Source organism: Belonocnema kinseyi, chromosome 1 (genome assembly GCF_010883055.1).
Source record: "Belonocnema kinseyi isolate 2016_QV_RU_SX_M_011 chromosome 1, B_treatae_v1, whole genome shotgun sequence".
Lineage (NCBI taxonomy): Eukaryota > Metazoa > Arthropoda > Insecta > Hymenoptera > Cynipidae > Belonocnema > Belonocnema kinseyi.
Window position 1 is genome coordinate 2390272 of NC_046657.1, and position 18284 is coordinate 2408555.

At 36.9% G+C, this 18284-nt stretch overlaps 1 protein-coding gene across 1 annotated transcript in view; it reads right to left on the reverse strand.

The window, feature by feature from the left end:
• The window catches only part of LOC117167135 (NACHT domain- and WD repeat-containing protein 1), an 898576-nt gene that overhangs the window by 9485 nt on the left and 870807 nt on the right, over positions 1–18284 (reverse strand). Inside the window, exons 13-18 of the mRNA XM_033351831.1 lie at positions 16736–17143; positions 14869–15278; positions 10298–11883; positions 9167–9889; positions 8299–9011; positions 7864–8130 (exon numbers count right to left, since the gene is read on the reverse strand). Coding sequence (XP_033207722.1) covers positions 7864–8130; positions 8299–9011; positions 9167–9889; positions 10298–11883; positions 14869–15278; positions 16736–17143 — 4107 coding nt within the window. The remainder of the gene's footprint in view (positions 1–7863; positions 8131–8298; positions 9012–9166; positions 9890–10297; positions 11884–14868; positions 15279–16735; positions 17144–18284) is intronic.

Here is an 18284-nt window from a genome sequence, read left to right on the forward strand (position 1 = left end):
TATAGAGCTCCAAGGAGATTATGTTGAAAAATAGAAAAAAATTTACCCAAAAAAAATTGTTTTTATACTTCATTCTAAGGACTTATTGAACTACCCTCGTATAACGGACATTTTGAAATTCTATGGCTTAAGGCTGTTGGAACGGTGGGCACAAAAATGGCGAAATCCATGAAACCCTCAAAACTTACCAGCGGTGAATGATAATTCGGTAGAGCTTTTAAACATGGACTCAGAATATTTTTCCGTTATCGAAAGGAGTTCCATGGTTGTGGGATATGCGCCTGCTGTCTGATTTTTCGAAACTAATCGCGCAAAAGCTAAAAAATGAGAGTAAAGTGGTTAACAAAAATACACGAATGGGGACCAAACTGACTGACGGCTGATTGGCGATGATCAATCAACGTTAATTGATCGTACTACCAAGCATGCGCACTGTCGGTAAAGCTGATCCTCTTGGCGGGAATTTTAAATTAGAATAAAAATGCGATTTGTGTTCTTTTTATTGCAATTGTTTCTTGACATGTCTTACTTGGCTTCGGAATAGGAAAACTGTGAAAAGTGATAGAAGGATGCCGCCGTGAACTCGCTGATAATAATTGATAATAATTTTTCAAGTTAAAAATATATTATTTATTGATTTATTTACATATATTCTTTTGTTGTAACGTGCAAAACACATATGGAAGTAGCGCATTACGTAGAATATTATGAATAAGGTAAGTAGTATACAGCCTATTCTCGCTTTACAGAACACTAATATTAATAGCATACATTTCTTATTGAAAATAACAATATCTGCAGATTTTTGCAGAAATTTAAAAACGTTCATTGTTTACTTTTTACAAACTATTTTCAACGCCCTTATTAGCAAAGATTTATTATTCTTAGATATCAAGATGGTGCAATCGGACAGATTCAAAGCAAAAAAATAATTGTTGTATTATTACTACTATTATTTAATTGATTAAGTTAAACAATTCAATTAATTTAATAAAATAATTCATCAAATATTCTACACAGCAGACGTCGAATTTACTAGCCATTTTCGCAGTTAAATTTTTCAAAAAATTAGCATATAACTACATTACCGGCCCTTCATTTTTACAAAATATTTTCTACGCCATGATTCGCAAAGATTCATTATTCTTAGCTATCCAGACATTGCACTCGGAGAGATTCAATTAAAAAATTAATTGTTGTATTATTACTACTATTATTTAATTAATTAAATCAAATAATTCCGTTAATTTAATCATATAATTAAATTCATTTAATTATTTCAATAAGAAATTTATGCGATTAATATTAGTGTCCTGTAAAGCGAGAATAGGCTGTATAATACTTACCTTATTTATTTGATTCTACGTAATGTTCTATTTCCATATGTGTTTTGCACGTTAAAGCACAGTAATATATGTATCACAAATTGCATTTTTATTCTAATTTAAAATTCCCGCCAAGAGGAGCAGCTTTACCCACATTACACATGCTTGGCAGTACGATCAAGTAACATTGATCCATGGACATATGAAACAAGGGACTAGGCATGTAATTGCGGTGGTAATGCAATGAGGGGAGAGGTTCACCAACTTTTGATGTCCCGCGACAAACATGGTATCGCCCACATGTTTATATTTTCATGCACAGTTTGTCGGCAAAAATGCTCGTGCGCATAATCAAATGGCACATCGTAAGATGGCGGCTTTCCCCACTCATGGAATTCTCACCCCTCCCGTAGATTCAACCCCGCTCGCCAAGTTAGGATGGCATGCCTAGTCCCGTGTTTCCTATGTCCATGCATTGATCGATCAGCGCCAAACCGCTGCCAGTCGCTTTGGTCTCCATTCGTATATTTTTGTTAACCACTTTACTCTCATTTTTTAGCTTTTACGCGATTTGTTTCGGAAAATCAGATAGCAAGGGTATATTCCACAACCATGGAACCTCTTTCGGTGACGGGAAAATATTCTGAGTGCATTTTTAAAAGCTCAAAACCGAATTATCATTGACTGCTGGTAAGTTTTGAGTGTCTCATGAATTTCGTCATTTTTGTGCGCACCGTTCCAACAGCGTTAATGGAAATACTCTATTGGCTGAAATTTAAGGGCATGCGCAGTGAAGGTTATTTTTCCACGCATGTGCATCCCGATAGCCAAGAACAATACAGATTCGGGTAGTTTACCAGCCGCTAGGTGGTGTAGTTGTCCTTGGTTAATTTTCTGTGAAAATTAAAATTTGAATAAAAAATGTCTTTTTTTATGCATGTCTGTACATTTCAAAAATAACTTTGAAAATATAACCCTTTTTGTTGAAACTTCGTCTTGTTTTGTTCAATTAAAGCGTTTTGACTTTAGAATTTTAATATTTTTAGATAAAAAGTTAAACTACAATCAACTCTCGATATAAGAACTCCCGGTTCACGATATTCCTGGAACTGAAAGAAAGAGGGGCAATGCTCAGTTAAACGTGGCAAACAGTTCAAGGGCACGTTTGGCTGAATTCAAGGGTTTTTAATTAAAAATCTTTTTTCTAGAAATATAAACTATTAAGTACATTTTTCATTAAGAATTCATTTTTTTGTTTGCACATGAATTAAGTAAAGATTTAAAAATGTAACTTTCGTTTGAAATTTTGTGTCTTCTAGTTGAAAATTCAACTATTTTTTTAAACATGTTTTCCTTTTGCTTGACAAAATATCTATTTCAGTTGAAAATGCCACTATAGGGTTGAAAATTTCTGTATAAACTTATATATTACTTTTTTTTTAAATAATTTTTTTGGTTAAAACTTCATTGAATTGTTACAAAATCTAATAGTCTCGTTAAAAATTCGTTTTTTGTTGTTAAAAATCAATTTTTAGAACCGAAAATTAAATTGTTTTATTTTTTCTCAAAAAATTTACTTTTCTTGTGTTGAAAATTCGTCTGAATAATGACATTTAAAAAAAAATTAATTAATTCGTTTAAAATTAACTCTTTTTATTTGATTACCAGGTTGATTAATTCAATTCTTGTTGGTTCACATATCAACTATGATATTTTTCGTTGCGAGTTCTTTTTTTTGTTGAAGATTAATTAACTGAAAATTTAAATATTAAATTTTTGGTTGAAAATTCAATTCATCATTTTCTTTTACAATTAATTCTATTGCTTGAAAATTAAATAATTTTGCTAGAACCTCGTATTTTTATTGGAAAAATAATTTTTTATCTGAAAATATAACTATTCCATTTTTGTTCAAACATATATCTTTCTTAGTTGGTAATTGAACTATTTGGTTAAACATTCGTTCTTTTTTTTGAAAATTAGTTTATTTAACTGAAAATGTTACTATATCATTTTATAGGTTAAAAATGTGTCTTTTAGAGTTAAACATGCATTTCATTTGCTGAAAATTCTACTCTTGGTTAGAAGGAATAAATACTTTTTTTACTTTCAACTATTCCATTATTGGTTGAAAATGTACTCTTTTATCTTAGAAATTCATTTGCGTAGATTAAAATTACACTATTTTGTTACAAGTTTGTTTTTCTTTCGTAGAAAATGATTTGCTTAATCTGAAAATATAGAAATTCCTTTTTCTGTTAACAATTTAGCCTTTTTTATTTCAAAATCCAACTATCACCATAAAAAATCGAAAATACATTCTTTTAAACGTTCTTTTAGTAGACAATAATGTTATATTTGTGAGATTCTGAACTGCGTAATCAAAAATTCCCAGCTATTAAAAGCTTACATTTTTTTAAACTAAAGGGCTTACACTTGCAGTTTCTTTTATATGTAAATAATCGACTTTTATAATTAATTTAGGTAACAAAAATTTGTTTGATCAAATTTGAATTTTCGCGGTTCATTCACCAGAACTGCTAGCGCCACCTAGCTACCCAGCACTAGCTGTTTTCTGTGTCGAACCCAATTGAATCGCTCCTCGTTTACAGAATCTTTTTTATTACCAAATAGGGTTGTTTCCGAAATCTGATATCACTTTTGCAATAAATTTATCGTATAATTTCTAAATTAAAAAAATGTTTTTCATTCAATTTGAAATGTTTACTAACGATATCGATGAGATATTTCAATCACGAAGTAGTATAAGGAGACCCCACTCTCGGAAAACTTGGACGCGTGGATTCGGATTTAGTTAGTTCGCATCGCTCGTAGCGCCTCTTGCGGAAAAATGATAAACCCTTGAATTTTCACAATACGGCAGTTCTGTCGTCATGGCAACTGATAAAAAAAAACAAAGACAGTGGCACTTTTGATCATTTACATTCGTAATTTCTTCGAGTTAGCATATTTAAAATAGAACACATGACATTTGATGTCCGAAATCATCCAGTTGACTGTGCTAGGGCAAAAGAAGTGGCGTTTCTGAGCCTGTCTCGTTTTTTTTTCTAACGTGGCTTGTGGATGCACAGCCATCAATATGTAACAGCAAACCATTTTGCACACACAAGAACGTCTCCCTTCTATCACAAACCATTTACTTTCACGAAGAAACCGACAAAACCATGACAAGCATGTACGTTGTTTGTTTACAACCGGCTTACTACGGACGCGGCATTTGCAAAACTTGTATCTCAACGGTTTTCCGCAAGAAGCGCTACGAACGGTGCAAACAAACGAAATTCGAATCTGCGCGTCCAAATTTTGCAAAGGCCGCAAGGGATTCGGGTCTCCTTATACCGGGTCTGTCCAGAGAGGGGAGTTCGACTCAAACACCACATGTTTTAGGCATTAGAATCGTCATAACTGCATGAAAAGCGATTTGGGACTTTAACCCCACCACCATCCTTCACTCGCTGCCGGAAAGATTTCGTGGTTGTTCGTGGCGCGTGCCACGTGATGCACATTGCAGAATTTAGTACCGCAGATAAGTTTTGAAGTAGGTGCTTTAGGGCGAGCCAACGGGGGCACAAAATTTCGCAACGTCTTTACGACATCGTTACGACATCTTTACGACATCCTATGTCCATGTCGTTACGGTGTTTTGCGATATCATAAAGACATCGTCAGATCATACGACTTATTTACGATATCGTAAATACACATTAACGACATGGACATAGGATGTCGTAACGATGTCGTAAAGACGTCGCCAAATTTTGTGCCCACTGAGGACCAATTTGAAATGGAATATTTTCATTTTGATGCTGTAAATGTAAGATGCAACTCGAACGAAAGAGAAATGTTTACTGATATCCTGAGCTTGAAAAATTATATCTTTTTTCGACAGGAATATGATTTTATCAATATTGTAACAACTTTAAAATGTGAATAGTTGATATATGATTACATTTTACTTTACAATAATAAATAAAGGAAATGTATAGGCACCATAACTTTCAATAGGTACGTTGCATGATCCTGATTTCAAATAATTTTGAAAATTTCTTTGCAAAGTGCAACCTCATGTTTACAACATGTTGAAATCATTGCCCTTCAATATTTATAAATGTTTATGAATTGAATGCGAATTTATTGTAATACAATAATATAGTGTAGAGAATGTAATTGTCTCTTTTATTTTTAATTATAGGGGAATTAGATAGTTCAATAAAAAAGGCCCTAACAATGTCTATTAAAATAAAGTTGTAATTTTACATGAAACTATTGGCTTTGAAGATTTATTTCCAATTTTCTTCAAACAAAATATTATGTACTTTACCTATTTGTAAGACTTATGCATTTTTTACTGCTAATATATTAATTAAATAAATTCCAAATTACTTCATTTTATTTTAAATTGAGTCGCCTTAAGACATCTTCCGAGATACTATGTATCTACAGCACTGGAGACCTCCCTTCCATTTCAGAAACCGACCATCACCGAAGCTGAGTAGAGAGACTGGTGGTAGAACTCAAATATTTGGTGATTGAGTCGAACTCCACTCTTTGGACAGGCTTGCCTTATACTACTGCATGATTTCAGTATAGGTGGGGAAAATTCAAGATGGCTACAGGCGGAGAGCCAAACAATATCAAATGCATCCGGCGAAACCTAATTTTTTTAAGAACTTGGAAAATGGTGACTTTTTTACCAAACTTGTAGTGGTTAAAAATCTTTTTTTCCATGTTATGAAAAAAGACAGTTTCGTCCAATGCAATTGATATTCTTGCTTGGGCCTCAGCGTACAGACATTTTGCCATTTGACATGACAACTTGAAATACCTGATTGGAGGGCTCCTGTGACGTCATTAAATAGGTCGGATTTTCCACCAATCACAGTTCAGATATCAATGATTTTAATTCAAATGAGTGTTTTCGTTGATTCAATTTTTAATAATATTTTTTCCTCTTAAAAAAAGCGACGTAAAAGTTTTTTTTTAAAGTACTCTGAGTTTAGCTCAAAATTAACTATTCAAAAATGGTTTTAAATAAAATTACGAAACAACACTATTATCTTTTTTTTGATTATTTTACAAATAAATGCTGAAGCATGCCCAGATCCGCTACGTCATGCTGGTAGATGTAATTTAATTCCTTAAAAAAATATAAAATCTCGTGATTCCTTAATATAAATACTACTAATACTAATCATGCATAATCGTTGCTCACAATATAAATCTAAAATACTGTTTAACTACACTTAAAAGAATAAAATTTAATTTGTTTAAAAATCGTGACTCATCACTTCTCTCGTGCTTCCAAAAAAGGTTTAAAAGGCATGCATTTGTCAAAAGAAGCTGTGTTCAGGGTGACTTAGGCCTAGAATACAAAAGAAGTTTTCTAGTTACAAAATACAATCCTATCAGGAAATAAGAAGCTTCGACAATTAAATAATAGAGAATGAGAAACTTAAACAGTGTAGAGATAAGTTACAGACTGTTATAGTTGGATACCTCCATGCTAAAAGAACCTCTGAATTCTTTCCTGAATCATGTGAATTCTTTTAATCCTTCTGAGCATTCTAAATTTCTGGTATCATTTCTTCTTTGAAATCATAAAATTTCATCGAATTCTCTAAATTCCTCTAAATTTTCTGAATTGTCGGAATTCCTATGAATTCCGTGAATTGTCTGAATTCTTCCAACATTGGCTCATGTGTCAATCACACGATGAGGCGAAGCGAGCAGTTGCGGGAGGTGATGAAAACGTAAAAGAAATTCAGGCTGCTTTCTCCTAGTTCGCGGAGAAAAAAGTTCTCAATCTGTGGCTCCGTGATTGAAACTTTTTAAAACCCACGAGATTATTTTCAGCTTTACAATGCTTGAGCAAAAAATAAGCTTGAACAAAAATAAGTAAAGGCATAAAGTGATTAAATAACCAGAACTTGGCACTTCCAAGGGACTGCTCAAACTGAATCTGATTGTTGTTGAAGAGAGAACAGTCCTGATAATCGACGTTCGTGTCCGCCACGACGATCATCAGTCCTTAGGAATTGTCATGGAAGAGAAAAAAATTTTAAAAAGCTAGCCAAACAAATGTTAACATAATTTGAGAAGCCTGAAGGTATAAGGTTGTACTATCAATAATTGGATACGGGGGGGGGGGGGGATACCGCGCCTCACAAACAACTCCGGAATTCCATGAATTTAAGGCAATCCGAAGACTTGAAGGAATTTTACGCAATTCAAGGAATTAGCTTTGAAAATTAGTTACTAAATTTCTCCGCAGTTTGCTGCATGTATAATAAAAACAAGCAGCCAACTCATGTCAGTTTATATCAGTTTAGACAACTACCGGCAGATTGGTCGCTTTAGAGTTTCACTTTGAAAGAGATTATTTAACATGGAGTCATCGAGTTACAGTCACCACTCCTAATGCTATGTCTACTTCTACAAAAATTCGAATTTAAACTTAATTGAGGAAATGCAAGTTGGAAGCGGGATCAAGAAGCGATGCACGAAACGGCTCGTCTACCTTCCTCATCGGAGTCAGAAATTCGCGACGCCTGGAGGGAACTCTGTTTTGAGAGAGTCCTGCCGAGACCTCTTGGTCTTGGAGGTGGCGACTGCTTATTCCAAATGGCTTCCAGCTGATCGAAATGCTGAGATTGAGCAAGGGCGGCCTGTTCTGGCCCTAATCCGGGTTGCGAACCCGCTAATCCGACTTTACTTATTTCTTCCATCGAAGCACTCACGCTGAATCTTCTCTTCAATCTTTCCTCCATTTCTGCTACCATGATTCCTAAAAACGTGATTTATTTATTGTTATAATAGAAAGTTTTCCTTGACACGAAAAAATCATGGTTAGACTTGGCAACTAAATGAATGTTGGAAGCAATTTGACTTAAATTTTGTTGTGCTGTCACGTTGGCATGCAAATATTCAATCAATTTGTTTCCCACCGAATTACCTGAAGTTAGATGTCCGTACTTTTTTTGCCAAGTATAAGTATCCAAAGAAACTTCCTTCTTTAATAATCTTCTCGCAGGACGTTTAGGGCCAGGTGGTCTTAAGTCCCTCGGAGCAACATAAGATGGTAGTTTAACATACTGAGCTGGCGTGTTGTGTAAACAAAGAATAGGCATACATTTATGTTCTAGCAGATAGAGACCAAGTCTCGAGCAATCAGTGGACATCTCCACTCCCAATACTGGAACATGCAGCATGATGGAACTCAAAGCTGTCCCTTTCTTGGTGTCCCAGACTATCAGGCTCTTGTCCTCACTTCCAGAGACTGCCAGTGTTCCATCACCAGATAATCTCACACAAGTTACATATCCCAAGTGACCCGTCAAGGTGTGCAAATCAGCGCCAGTGTTAATGTCCCAAACGATTAAATTCGCATCTCTAGAGCCGGATACGACGATGCATTTATCCAAAACTGCAACCGCGACACAGGTTACATGATCAGTGTGTCCGACTAAAACCTGAGACAATTTTCCTCCAGCCAGTTGCCAGATCTTAAGACTCATGTCTCTTGATCCGGTGATTAAAGATTGGGAGTCAGGAGTAACAGTCAAGCAAGTGATATCTTGGGAATGAGACACCTGGTACTTTTCTTCTGGGCCCGCACCGAGGCTGATTATCAGCATTTGATTGTCACCATTTCCACACACCGCTTTACTAAAAGAAATAATAGAAAACTATAGATTATGATATACTTTCCATTCAGAGAAAATTTGAATCGAATTTAGGGAAAATTCAGTCAAAAACTATCGGAAGTGCTTGATAGAAATGTAAAATTGCCGATACGGAAAACGCATTGAAAAGTAACATACCTCATGTCTGAAGTGACGGCAAAGCATCTTCCAGGGCCTCCGACAGACTGGATTAAAGTTCCACTATCAGCAGCCCAAACTCTAATCACACCACCTCTATCCGAACTGACAACTCTTCTTCCATCCAACATCGCAATGACTGAAGTCACAGGCGCCTGGTGTTTAAAAGTAGCAACAACGAGACCCAGAGTCAATCCCCAAACTCTCACAGTTTTATCTTCTGATCCTGAAGCTGCAAAGAGTCCAGAAGCAGAAAAAGCTACGCAGGTAACACTAGCGTCATGGCCTTCTAAAGTGGAAACAAGTTCGTGAGTATTCAACTGCCAGAGGTTGACGAGAGAATCCACACCTCCAGTTACGGCCATCGCTCCATCTCGAGAGATGTCTAAACAGGAAATGGGAGCTGTATGAAGTTGGAGAGATTCCTGCTTCTTTCCTGGTTTTGGTCGACCTTCCTCGCTTCTGAAACTCCAGTAGGTTACTCTCCCACCTCCGGCTGTGATTAGAAAGTCATCCTTGTCGGTGATTTTTACCGAGGTGACGTCGTATGAAGGATTGGCCGGGAGAGTTCTAATTAGACGTCCTTTGTGCATGTCGATGATTGAAACCCTTCCTTCGACGCCTCCTGCTATCGCTCTTCTGCAATCTTTGGCTAGGCAGATGCTTCTAACTGGTCCTTGGTGACCACGAAGAGTATGGATTTCGGTTCCGGTTGCTAGAGATCTAAAAACATATTTTTAGGAAATACAAGATGAGTACCGTAAACTGGGGCTAAGCGGCGCATATATGAGACAGAGCTTACAGGCACCACTTTACCTTAGTTTACAATGTTTAAAGCATTCGAAGTACGTAGAAGAATCCACATCTTCATAATTTAAATCGAAAAAACTTAACAGACAATAGGAAATGATTTGAACAAATATGGTTGTTAATATCTGATTAGCATTTGGGGATATTAATTGGATATTTGAGAAGGTAATACGGACATTTAGGCTTTTACCATGTATTTAAGAAGGTTGTGAGCAGTTAAAGCAGGAACATGCATTTAGCGAGGTCTGGAGATTTTTTTTAGAGAAATGGGGCTTATTAGAAATTTAAGGTGGTAGGGAGGGCATTTCGAGAGGTTCTTACCTAAGATACATCTTTTGATCTTCACAAACCGCAAGGAGGAAAACTGAGTCATCCGATACATCCAGTTTAATCACCGGACTCGGCAGTGGAATAGAATTCAAGAGAGTGAAATTCTCCAAGGACCACAAGCAAACAGTCCCATCAGCGGATCCCGAAACCAAAACCTCGCCAGCAGCATCAACCTTCACATCCATTACAGGTCCCCGATGATGATCCACCCTCATCAGTACTTCCCCAGTTAGCAAAGATGTCGCAATGATCCTCGAATCCTCTCCTCCACTCACAATGACCGAATTATTCAAAGCAGGTGTCAGGGTCAAAACTGGAGCAATATGCTCACAAATTCGTCTCTTTAGTGACAATTCCTGCATATCCCAGACGATAATTGTCGTGTCTTCAGACCCAGTTAACAAATACTGCGATTGCTGTGTAACAGCCAGACATGAAATTGGATTCGAGTGTCCCTTGAAAGTGTGAACCAATTGTCCGGACATAACATGCCAGAGTTGAGCATCGCCTTGTGAAGGGACCACAACAACGTGTTGGCCAGAAGGTGCAGGTTCGACCAATTTTACTCCTTGAGGACAGGCTAGCGCTCGGATCTGAAGAGGCAAGGGTGGTTGGAGCCAGCCATTTAAAGGAACCAGAAGAGGAGCTGTATAACCATCACACCAAGCCATCGCTGCCATCACCATTCTTGATACCAGATCACTGTCATCTTCAGCAACAGTTCTCAACCAGCAGATTAGCTGAGCTCCTAACTGAAGTGGGTCTCTGGTTAAAACATCGCTAGATTTTCTGACAGCGTAGTAAACGAGTTCGAGATCTCTTTCTAAAAGGTACCTTCTTGCATGTTCAAGAACACATCGAAGGTAGCTGACTGATATCATCTGAACCCCGGCGAGGAGAAAATCGAAAGCGCAGACTGCAAGTTTCTTTAGTTTTTCGACATCTCCGGAACGAAGAAGATGGAGCCAAGCTTCTTCAACGTGGCGAAGGGTGTAGGTGATGTTGTCGTGTTGTGGTGTTGTGGCGAAGGGGGTTTCTTTTGCTGGAGGAGAGGCTGGATCTTCTGGTGACTTTTCCTCGCTTTCGTCGGTGTCTTCAGCGAAAAAGAGGTTAGATACCTCCGCATGGATGGATTTAGTTATTTCCTGGGTGGAGAGGTACCGTTTTCGTGCCGATTCTCGAGCTAGCCAACGCCAACTGAACATTAGACGACCGCTCATGACACGAAATCTTAGCCAAGGATCCAAGACTCTTCTCACGAGACACCAGGTCGCAAAGTTGAACTGTCCAGAAGATAGAGATAGAGGACTATCTTCTCCGGTTGGCATAATCAGCTCCAGGATTTCCGTTTCTGACAGTCCGTATTCTGTGCAAGCTAACAAGGATCCTATTCGGTTGGCAGCTTTTAGACCGACGAGCCTTTCGAGACTGTCGAGCGCCTTTTCGATGTTTGGAATCTCAACTTTTGGCTCTGGAAGCTCTAGCAAGATTTCGGTGTTTCTTATTCGTTCCTTTTGAATTGGGGTGAGTCGTAAAGCTTCTGGAGGCACAGCGGTCGTTGCGACGAAATGTACTCCCTAAAATCAAAAGGTAAAGAACGAAATTATTATAAATAAATATAGACATGATGAAGAGATATATTGTGTGACGGTGTATCTGATCATCTGAATAATTAATTAGTAGCTTTAATTTATGTACAAGAAACTATTTTCAAATAGAGTTTTGAGCAGAGAGTCAACCTTATTTTGCTGTCCACACTAGTGAGAGCTAAATGAGCTTGGTAAAACAATCATTAAATTTGATCAACATACTCGCTGTGTGAACTATAACAGGGGGCTTGCCGCCACTGCAATTTCACATCCTGAAACTCTATAGAACGTCTGTGATATGCCTTTGGATTGATGAGGGTTTCCTTGCTTTCAGTAAAACTAACCTTCTAGAAAGTTTTAGGTATAGAATATTTTTAATCACAAAAAGGTTCTCTAACTTGCATGCGAATTGAAGCATTTCTTTAGGCTTCTCACTCATCAATATAATTTCTTTGAAATAAACGACAGTAATCTCCATTTCTTTCTCTTCGTCACTTAAGTAGACGCAGAGATCCGTCTAGTTGCACTCCCGACGACAGTATTTTTTTGTCCAATCATTGGTACGAAGCGCGAGGAGTCTGCTTCAAACTTGATAATTTTTTGTATCATAAGAAAAACTATAATAGTTTTTCCCAGCTCATCTATCATTACCCTGGCTTTGTTTATATTAAATTGTCCAATGTCGAATTAAGACTATACTTCCGCTATCTACTCGTTGGGCTTTTAACCAGCTAATGACCGATTGGCAGGAATCTCAGTTACAAGATAAAAATCAGTTTCAGTCTCAATTTGTGTTACACGCGTCTCAAATAACTTTCTTGGAAATGCTTTCGTGATTGGTTCTTCCAAAGGGAAACCTCGAAAATCTTCATTATCAGATTCTTTATCTTCGTTAGATATCTGCTTCACGTTCTCATGGTTCGAGTTGTCCTTTATCCACTACTCTGTCCATAATGAAAACATCCTTATGTTTAACCGTTCTTCCGTTAAACTTACTCGATGATCTGTTACGGATAAAAAAAGCGAGTGTCCAGAACGATGATTTTAATATACTTCTTTCCATTATCCGGCTGTAGACATGTGACCTTATAATTTATTCTTCTATCTAATAAATTTTGACTTACATCACCAGGGGAAATCATCGATGAAAGTGATCAAATAAAATTCCTTTTCATGTTAAGCGACATCCATCAGACTACATTAATCAGAGTGTATGCAGTTACTCATCTCTCTTAGTACACCAGATGAAGATGCATCTTCATCTGCTGACAGAGACTGCATTTAAAGTCTCGACTTGGGTCCTCGACCTTAACTCGAATAGATTCTATCCTGAGGGCATCAAAAAGAGATTGTAAATTCACATGTTGTACGTGGACCTATGTCTTATTTGGGCAATCTTCAAGGTAATTATTCTTCCGTGTCCTTGTCGTTATATCACTATGGCCGTTATCAGTAAATTTTTCGACCATGACGAGATTTTTACGCTAGCGAGATTTAATTTTCCTCGACCACAGTTTTGATTAAGTTTTCCGAACAAATTGATATTCTTGTATATGTGAAATTTGACAGATTTGATCCATTAACCCTTTGGACGTTTTAAGCCGACAAATATATGTCCATGACCACTAGCATACTGCTCTTTTGGCTTTTTCACTTTCTTATGGAACCTTCTCCAATATCGGATCATGCAGTACTTACAACACTTTACATAAAATTCATCCTTTTCCGCCTTTTCGTGTCAGTCTTGATTATATTTTCCACTTTTTTCTTGAGATGCTCGCAAGATTCGCATTCTGTATAGCATTTTCAACGGCTTTCTTATGTGCGTCAAATTCTTCCGCAATATTTGTTCGAAGTTTTTTTAGATTTGATACTTTATCACGTGGTGAAATCGCAAATAAAAAATTCCTGAAACATTCCGGGAAACTGCGTAGTAGCATTACCGTCAATAATTCGTTATTGAATCCTACCTCTAATTTTGCCAAATAATCTACCGCGTCCAAGTAAATTTGAGAATTTTCGTGTATGTCGTTCTTCAGCTTGCACTTGCAAGGACATCGAAATTGCCGCTTTAGTTCCTGAACTTCTACGAATCTTCTAATATCTACTCTGCATCCAGCGACGCTCCGGGGCCCATACTCTGTTACGAGATTCAGGGTAATGCGCAAGTAGGAATAAAACACAGTATTCGAAAAACAAGCGAATTATATATTCAGGAAAATTAAAAACGGAACAGACTCTAGCATGATTTTGCGATTAACCGACTGCGTTCTCAATCGATGTATATTTAGTGCAAGACTAACGTCCTCTATTGGATAGAAAAACAAGAAGAGATTTAATTACAGACTTCTGTCACTAAAACTAAATTTTTTTGACAAGCATGCCAGACACCATTGTCGTTATGTTAGACGAGGAAAATTCAAGGTCAAGTAAAAACTTGACGTTATAAATAACTATGATTTCAAATAATCTCCCAGACTGTAACATTGTAGCAGTGCTACTCTTCGTAATTATTAAATAACGCTGTTAATTTAAAATAAAGCTGTATAATTGTAAAAATATAGAAATATTTTGATTTGTAAATTCCAAATAATATTAGAATGATAACTGACGACGCCACGTAGAATTCTCGGAATGGCCACTCTGGCATGCCGCGCTAGTATTATTTTCGAACCTAGATTTTTTACTTTATTGCGATTTTAGATCATCAGTCCTAAATTAAAAATTAAATTAAAAAATTAAATATTCATGCTTTATTTGCCTTCTGTCTGGTCCCAGACCAATTATTGTGTTTCAGGTTCGAAATGGCGCTAATCGTTAGCGAGGCTAACAAAAAATTTTATTTGAATATCTTTTGTTAGTTTAGGCTAAACTATCTGGCGCTCTTCAGGGATCCAATTTATATTATATTGCGATGAAATAATTAAAAAATCAAAATAGGCGTTATAGTAGATTACGATTTAAATTTTGAACCTGAGGTAGATTGAGTGGAAGCCAGGAAAGAGCAGCAACAATGTCGCACTCAAGAGGATGTAACCGATGTAAATCATCCACCAAAATGACTAGCTGTTCCGTCATTGGCTGCTCTTCTATCCTCCTCATAATTTGATTAAACCAATTGTTCAGGTACAGTGGATCGAAGGATGCGTCACGCGGAAGATTTCCATCGTTGTTTCCTGATAAGAAGCCCACATGTTCACACAGAATCCTAAGCAATTCGAGACTGTAAGCCGATCTGGGTGTTGAAGTGCACAACCTCACGACTCGTAGGGTTGGAACTCCAAACCAGGTTGGGGCACTTTCATAGACTCGGGAAAGGATTGATGATTTTCCTGAGCAGCGCGGTCCTCGGATTAAAATTGGCCCATGTTTTTGATCCCTCCCTGAAAAGTAGATCCAGTAGTACTCAAGATATTTAGTTATAAAAGTATAGCCATTCGACTAGATTACGGAAATCGATATTACCCTCAGTTGGTAATGCCTGGTGACCCGTTGGACATGGATCGAGTGTCAGTCAAATACTGGGTCTAGTACCGCACTGTGGGCTACTTTGTAAAATTTGCTTTTAAAACATAATATCACTTGAAAGAATTCATTAAAAGGTCAATCTGACTTTTATAATAAGAAATAGTGGATCGAATTTGGTGGAACGCAAATTGGAAAACTGAGTGAATTTCTCTACATGTTCTTGCGTAGTTTGTCGCCAAGGAAAATGTATGTAAATATAAACTTTTTACTTTAAAAAAATGCTCGAGTGCATGTCAGGTGGTATTCAAATGTGTCGAGCACTTTTCACAGGAGGGAAAAGACAAAGACTTTGCTTCCGCTCTTAAATAAAAAAGTCTATTATGTTCGAAACAAAAGAAATTTGCTCAACTTTTAATTTTAGGAGTGATTCTGGTTACGCCAAGACAATGCTTCTTTTGTGAAAAGAACGTTTGCACCTAAGCGGTCGTTTGAACGACCATTTTTTTATGTTCCTAACATTTGTCCGATTTAAAATGCGCCAGATACTATGGTACAAAACCTAACTATGACCATTTTTATGAAATTCCTAATAATTTTTTTAGGTACCCGTTAAAAAATTACTGACTTTCTAAGGATTTTCCAGGCTAAGAAATTCGAAACAACTTTTCTCTATAATTTCCATTATTTTGAAATTAATTAGCTTTAGCCTGGTTTAAGGGTGTTGGTTCAATCCGACTTTGATTTTTTTTTGTAGGAACGGCACTGATTCCACATATATTTTTTCCGAAGGATTTGCGAACGAAAGGAAGAAAACTTGTCGAATATCCGTTATGTGTCTAGAATTCTTTTATTATGTCAAAATTGCCAGTAAAAAATAAATGAGCAAACAATTCTAACCGTTCAAATTCTGCCGTCTGCTACCCGCTGATTCTTCTCTTTCGCAAAATTCACATTTGTCGGGAAAATAATCATTTCCTCAACAAATTTTTCAACATTTTATTAATCAGAGGATCTCGCAACACCCCAGATATTCGATAAGTTTTCTTTCTTTCGTTCACAAATTCTCCGGAAAAAATATATATGGAATCAGTGTCGTACTTATAAAAAAATCAAAGTCGGATTGAACTAACACCCTTAAGGACCATCAACTTTGGTCTATTATTTCGAGTGTAATTAGGTTCTTGAACCAAATCTTGCAAAATAGCCCTCTGTAGGGGCGCCATTAAACCCATTACGTTATCGGCAAGGCAGATAACGATCAAGGCTCAATCCACGTGAGGAATCTGCATTATCGACTGATGGTTATATCGAAAGTCGGTAACTTATCATAGAAGATATTTATTTTAACAGATTTCGACAAAGGATAAAACACCTGCTAGCAATCGTTTTCTGATCCACAGAATTGACTCTTCATTTTCCTCTGTCGGTTTTACTTCTCTGAGAAGAGCCAGATGTGCGAGACTCTCTGCGTAAACTTCCTGTACCATTTTTTTCCGACTCTTAATTTCCGGGTCTTTTTCAACGGATGAGTTGACTAGCTCCTGAAGTCTGTCAAAAACGCCCTCCCGAAGTTTGGTCAGATATTCCTCGTGGGAATGAGACTCTGTATCGATGTTATTGGATTTGTAGTCTACCTCTAGTCGAATCACGTTCTCTGGCGGCAAAGCCAATTCCACGTGTGCTTTGAGCGACTCCGCTGCTGGAGAGGGGGCAGTTGTCTCTCCACCCCCTGACCATGTGCGAATTACTGTTATTATTCCTACGCCATCTGCATCCAAACCTGAGGAAAAATATAGCATTTAGATGTTTAGGACAAATAGAATTATAATACATGAATTAAAGTTGATTCAGGTGGGATTCTAATTAATTCAACCAGGAATCTGGTTGATTTAAAAAGGATGATAGAAAGTTCTGCAATATGTACTCGATTCTAAACAATTCAAATAGAATTCTACAAATTTGTGTTGATTCAAACATATTTGCAACAATAAAGGTCTCATCAAATTCAATTCTAGCACTTCGGGTTGATTCAAAGTTTTAAAATGTTATCAAAAAGATAAAAAATTGAAGCTTATTGAACAAAATGGATTTGTCGAACAGGCTCCAGCATTTTCATGTACGCGAGGTTGTACGCTTATAGTTTTTAGTAATACAAGGACTCTAAGTGGCTTTTTTGCCGAGTGTGCAATTTTCAGTACTAGTCGGAGTCGAGTGTTACACACTCTTTTTTATCACACCATTCGATTATAAGTGGAAATAGGTTGCATAGAGTCCTACCATAAAAATCCCGAGAGGGAATTCAATCCAATTCAATTCATTTAAATCCAATTTATTCCGCGACATTCCAATTCACTTCAATCTAATTAATTTCAATCCAATCCATTCCAATCCTAAAAATTTGAATCGACCATAATCCATTCCAATCTATTGCAATCCAATTCAATTCTGAACACAAAGGGCGGGTCACACATTATTTTTTTACACACTATCGATCATAAGTAAAAAGAGGTCGCACAGAGTCTCAATCTAAAAACCTAAGAGGGAATCTAATCCAATCGAATCCAATCTAATCCAATTAATTCTAATACAATCCATTCTAATCAAATCTAATTCATTCCAATACAATCCACTCTAATCCAATTAATTCCAACGGAATTCATTCCAATCTAACACACTCCACTCCAATCCATCCCCAGCCATTACGATGAAATTCATTCCAATCCACTCCATCCCAATCTACTTCGATCTATTCTAAACTAATTCAATTCAATGCTCGAGACGAAGGATGAGTCACACATTACACAGCAACACAAAAAAATAAGTGTGCGGATCTGGTAACAAGACACACGTATTCCTATGGATTTTGGGGCGCTGAATTCAAATTCGGTATCAAAAATTACCCATCACGTCATAGTTGAGCC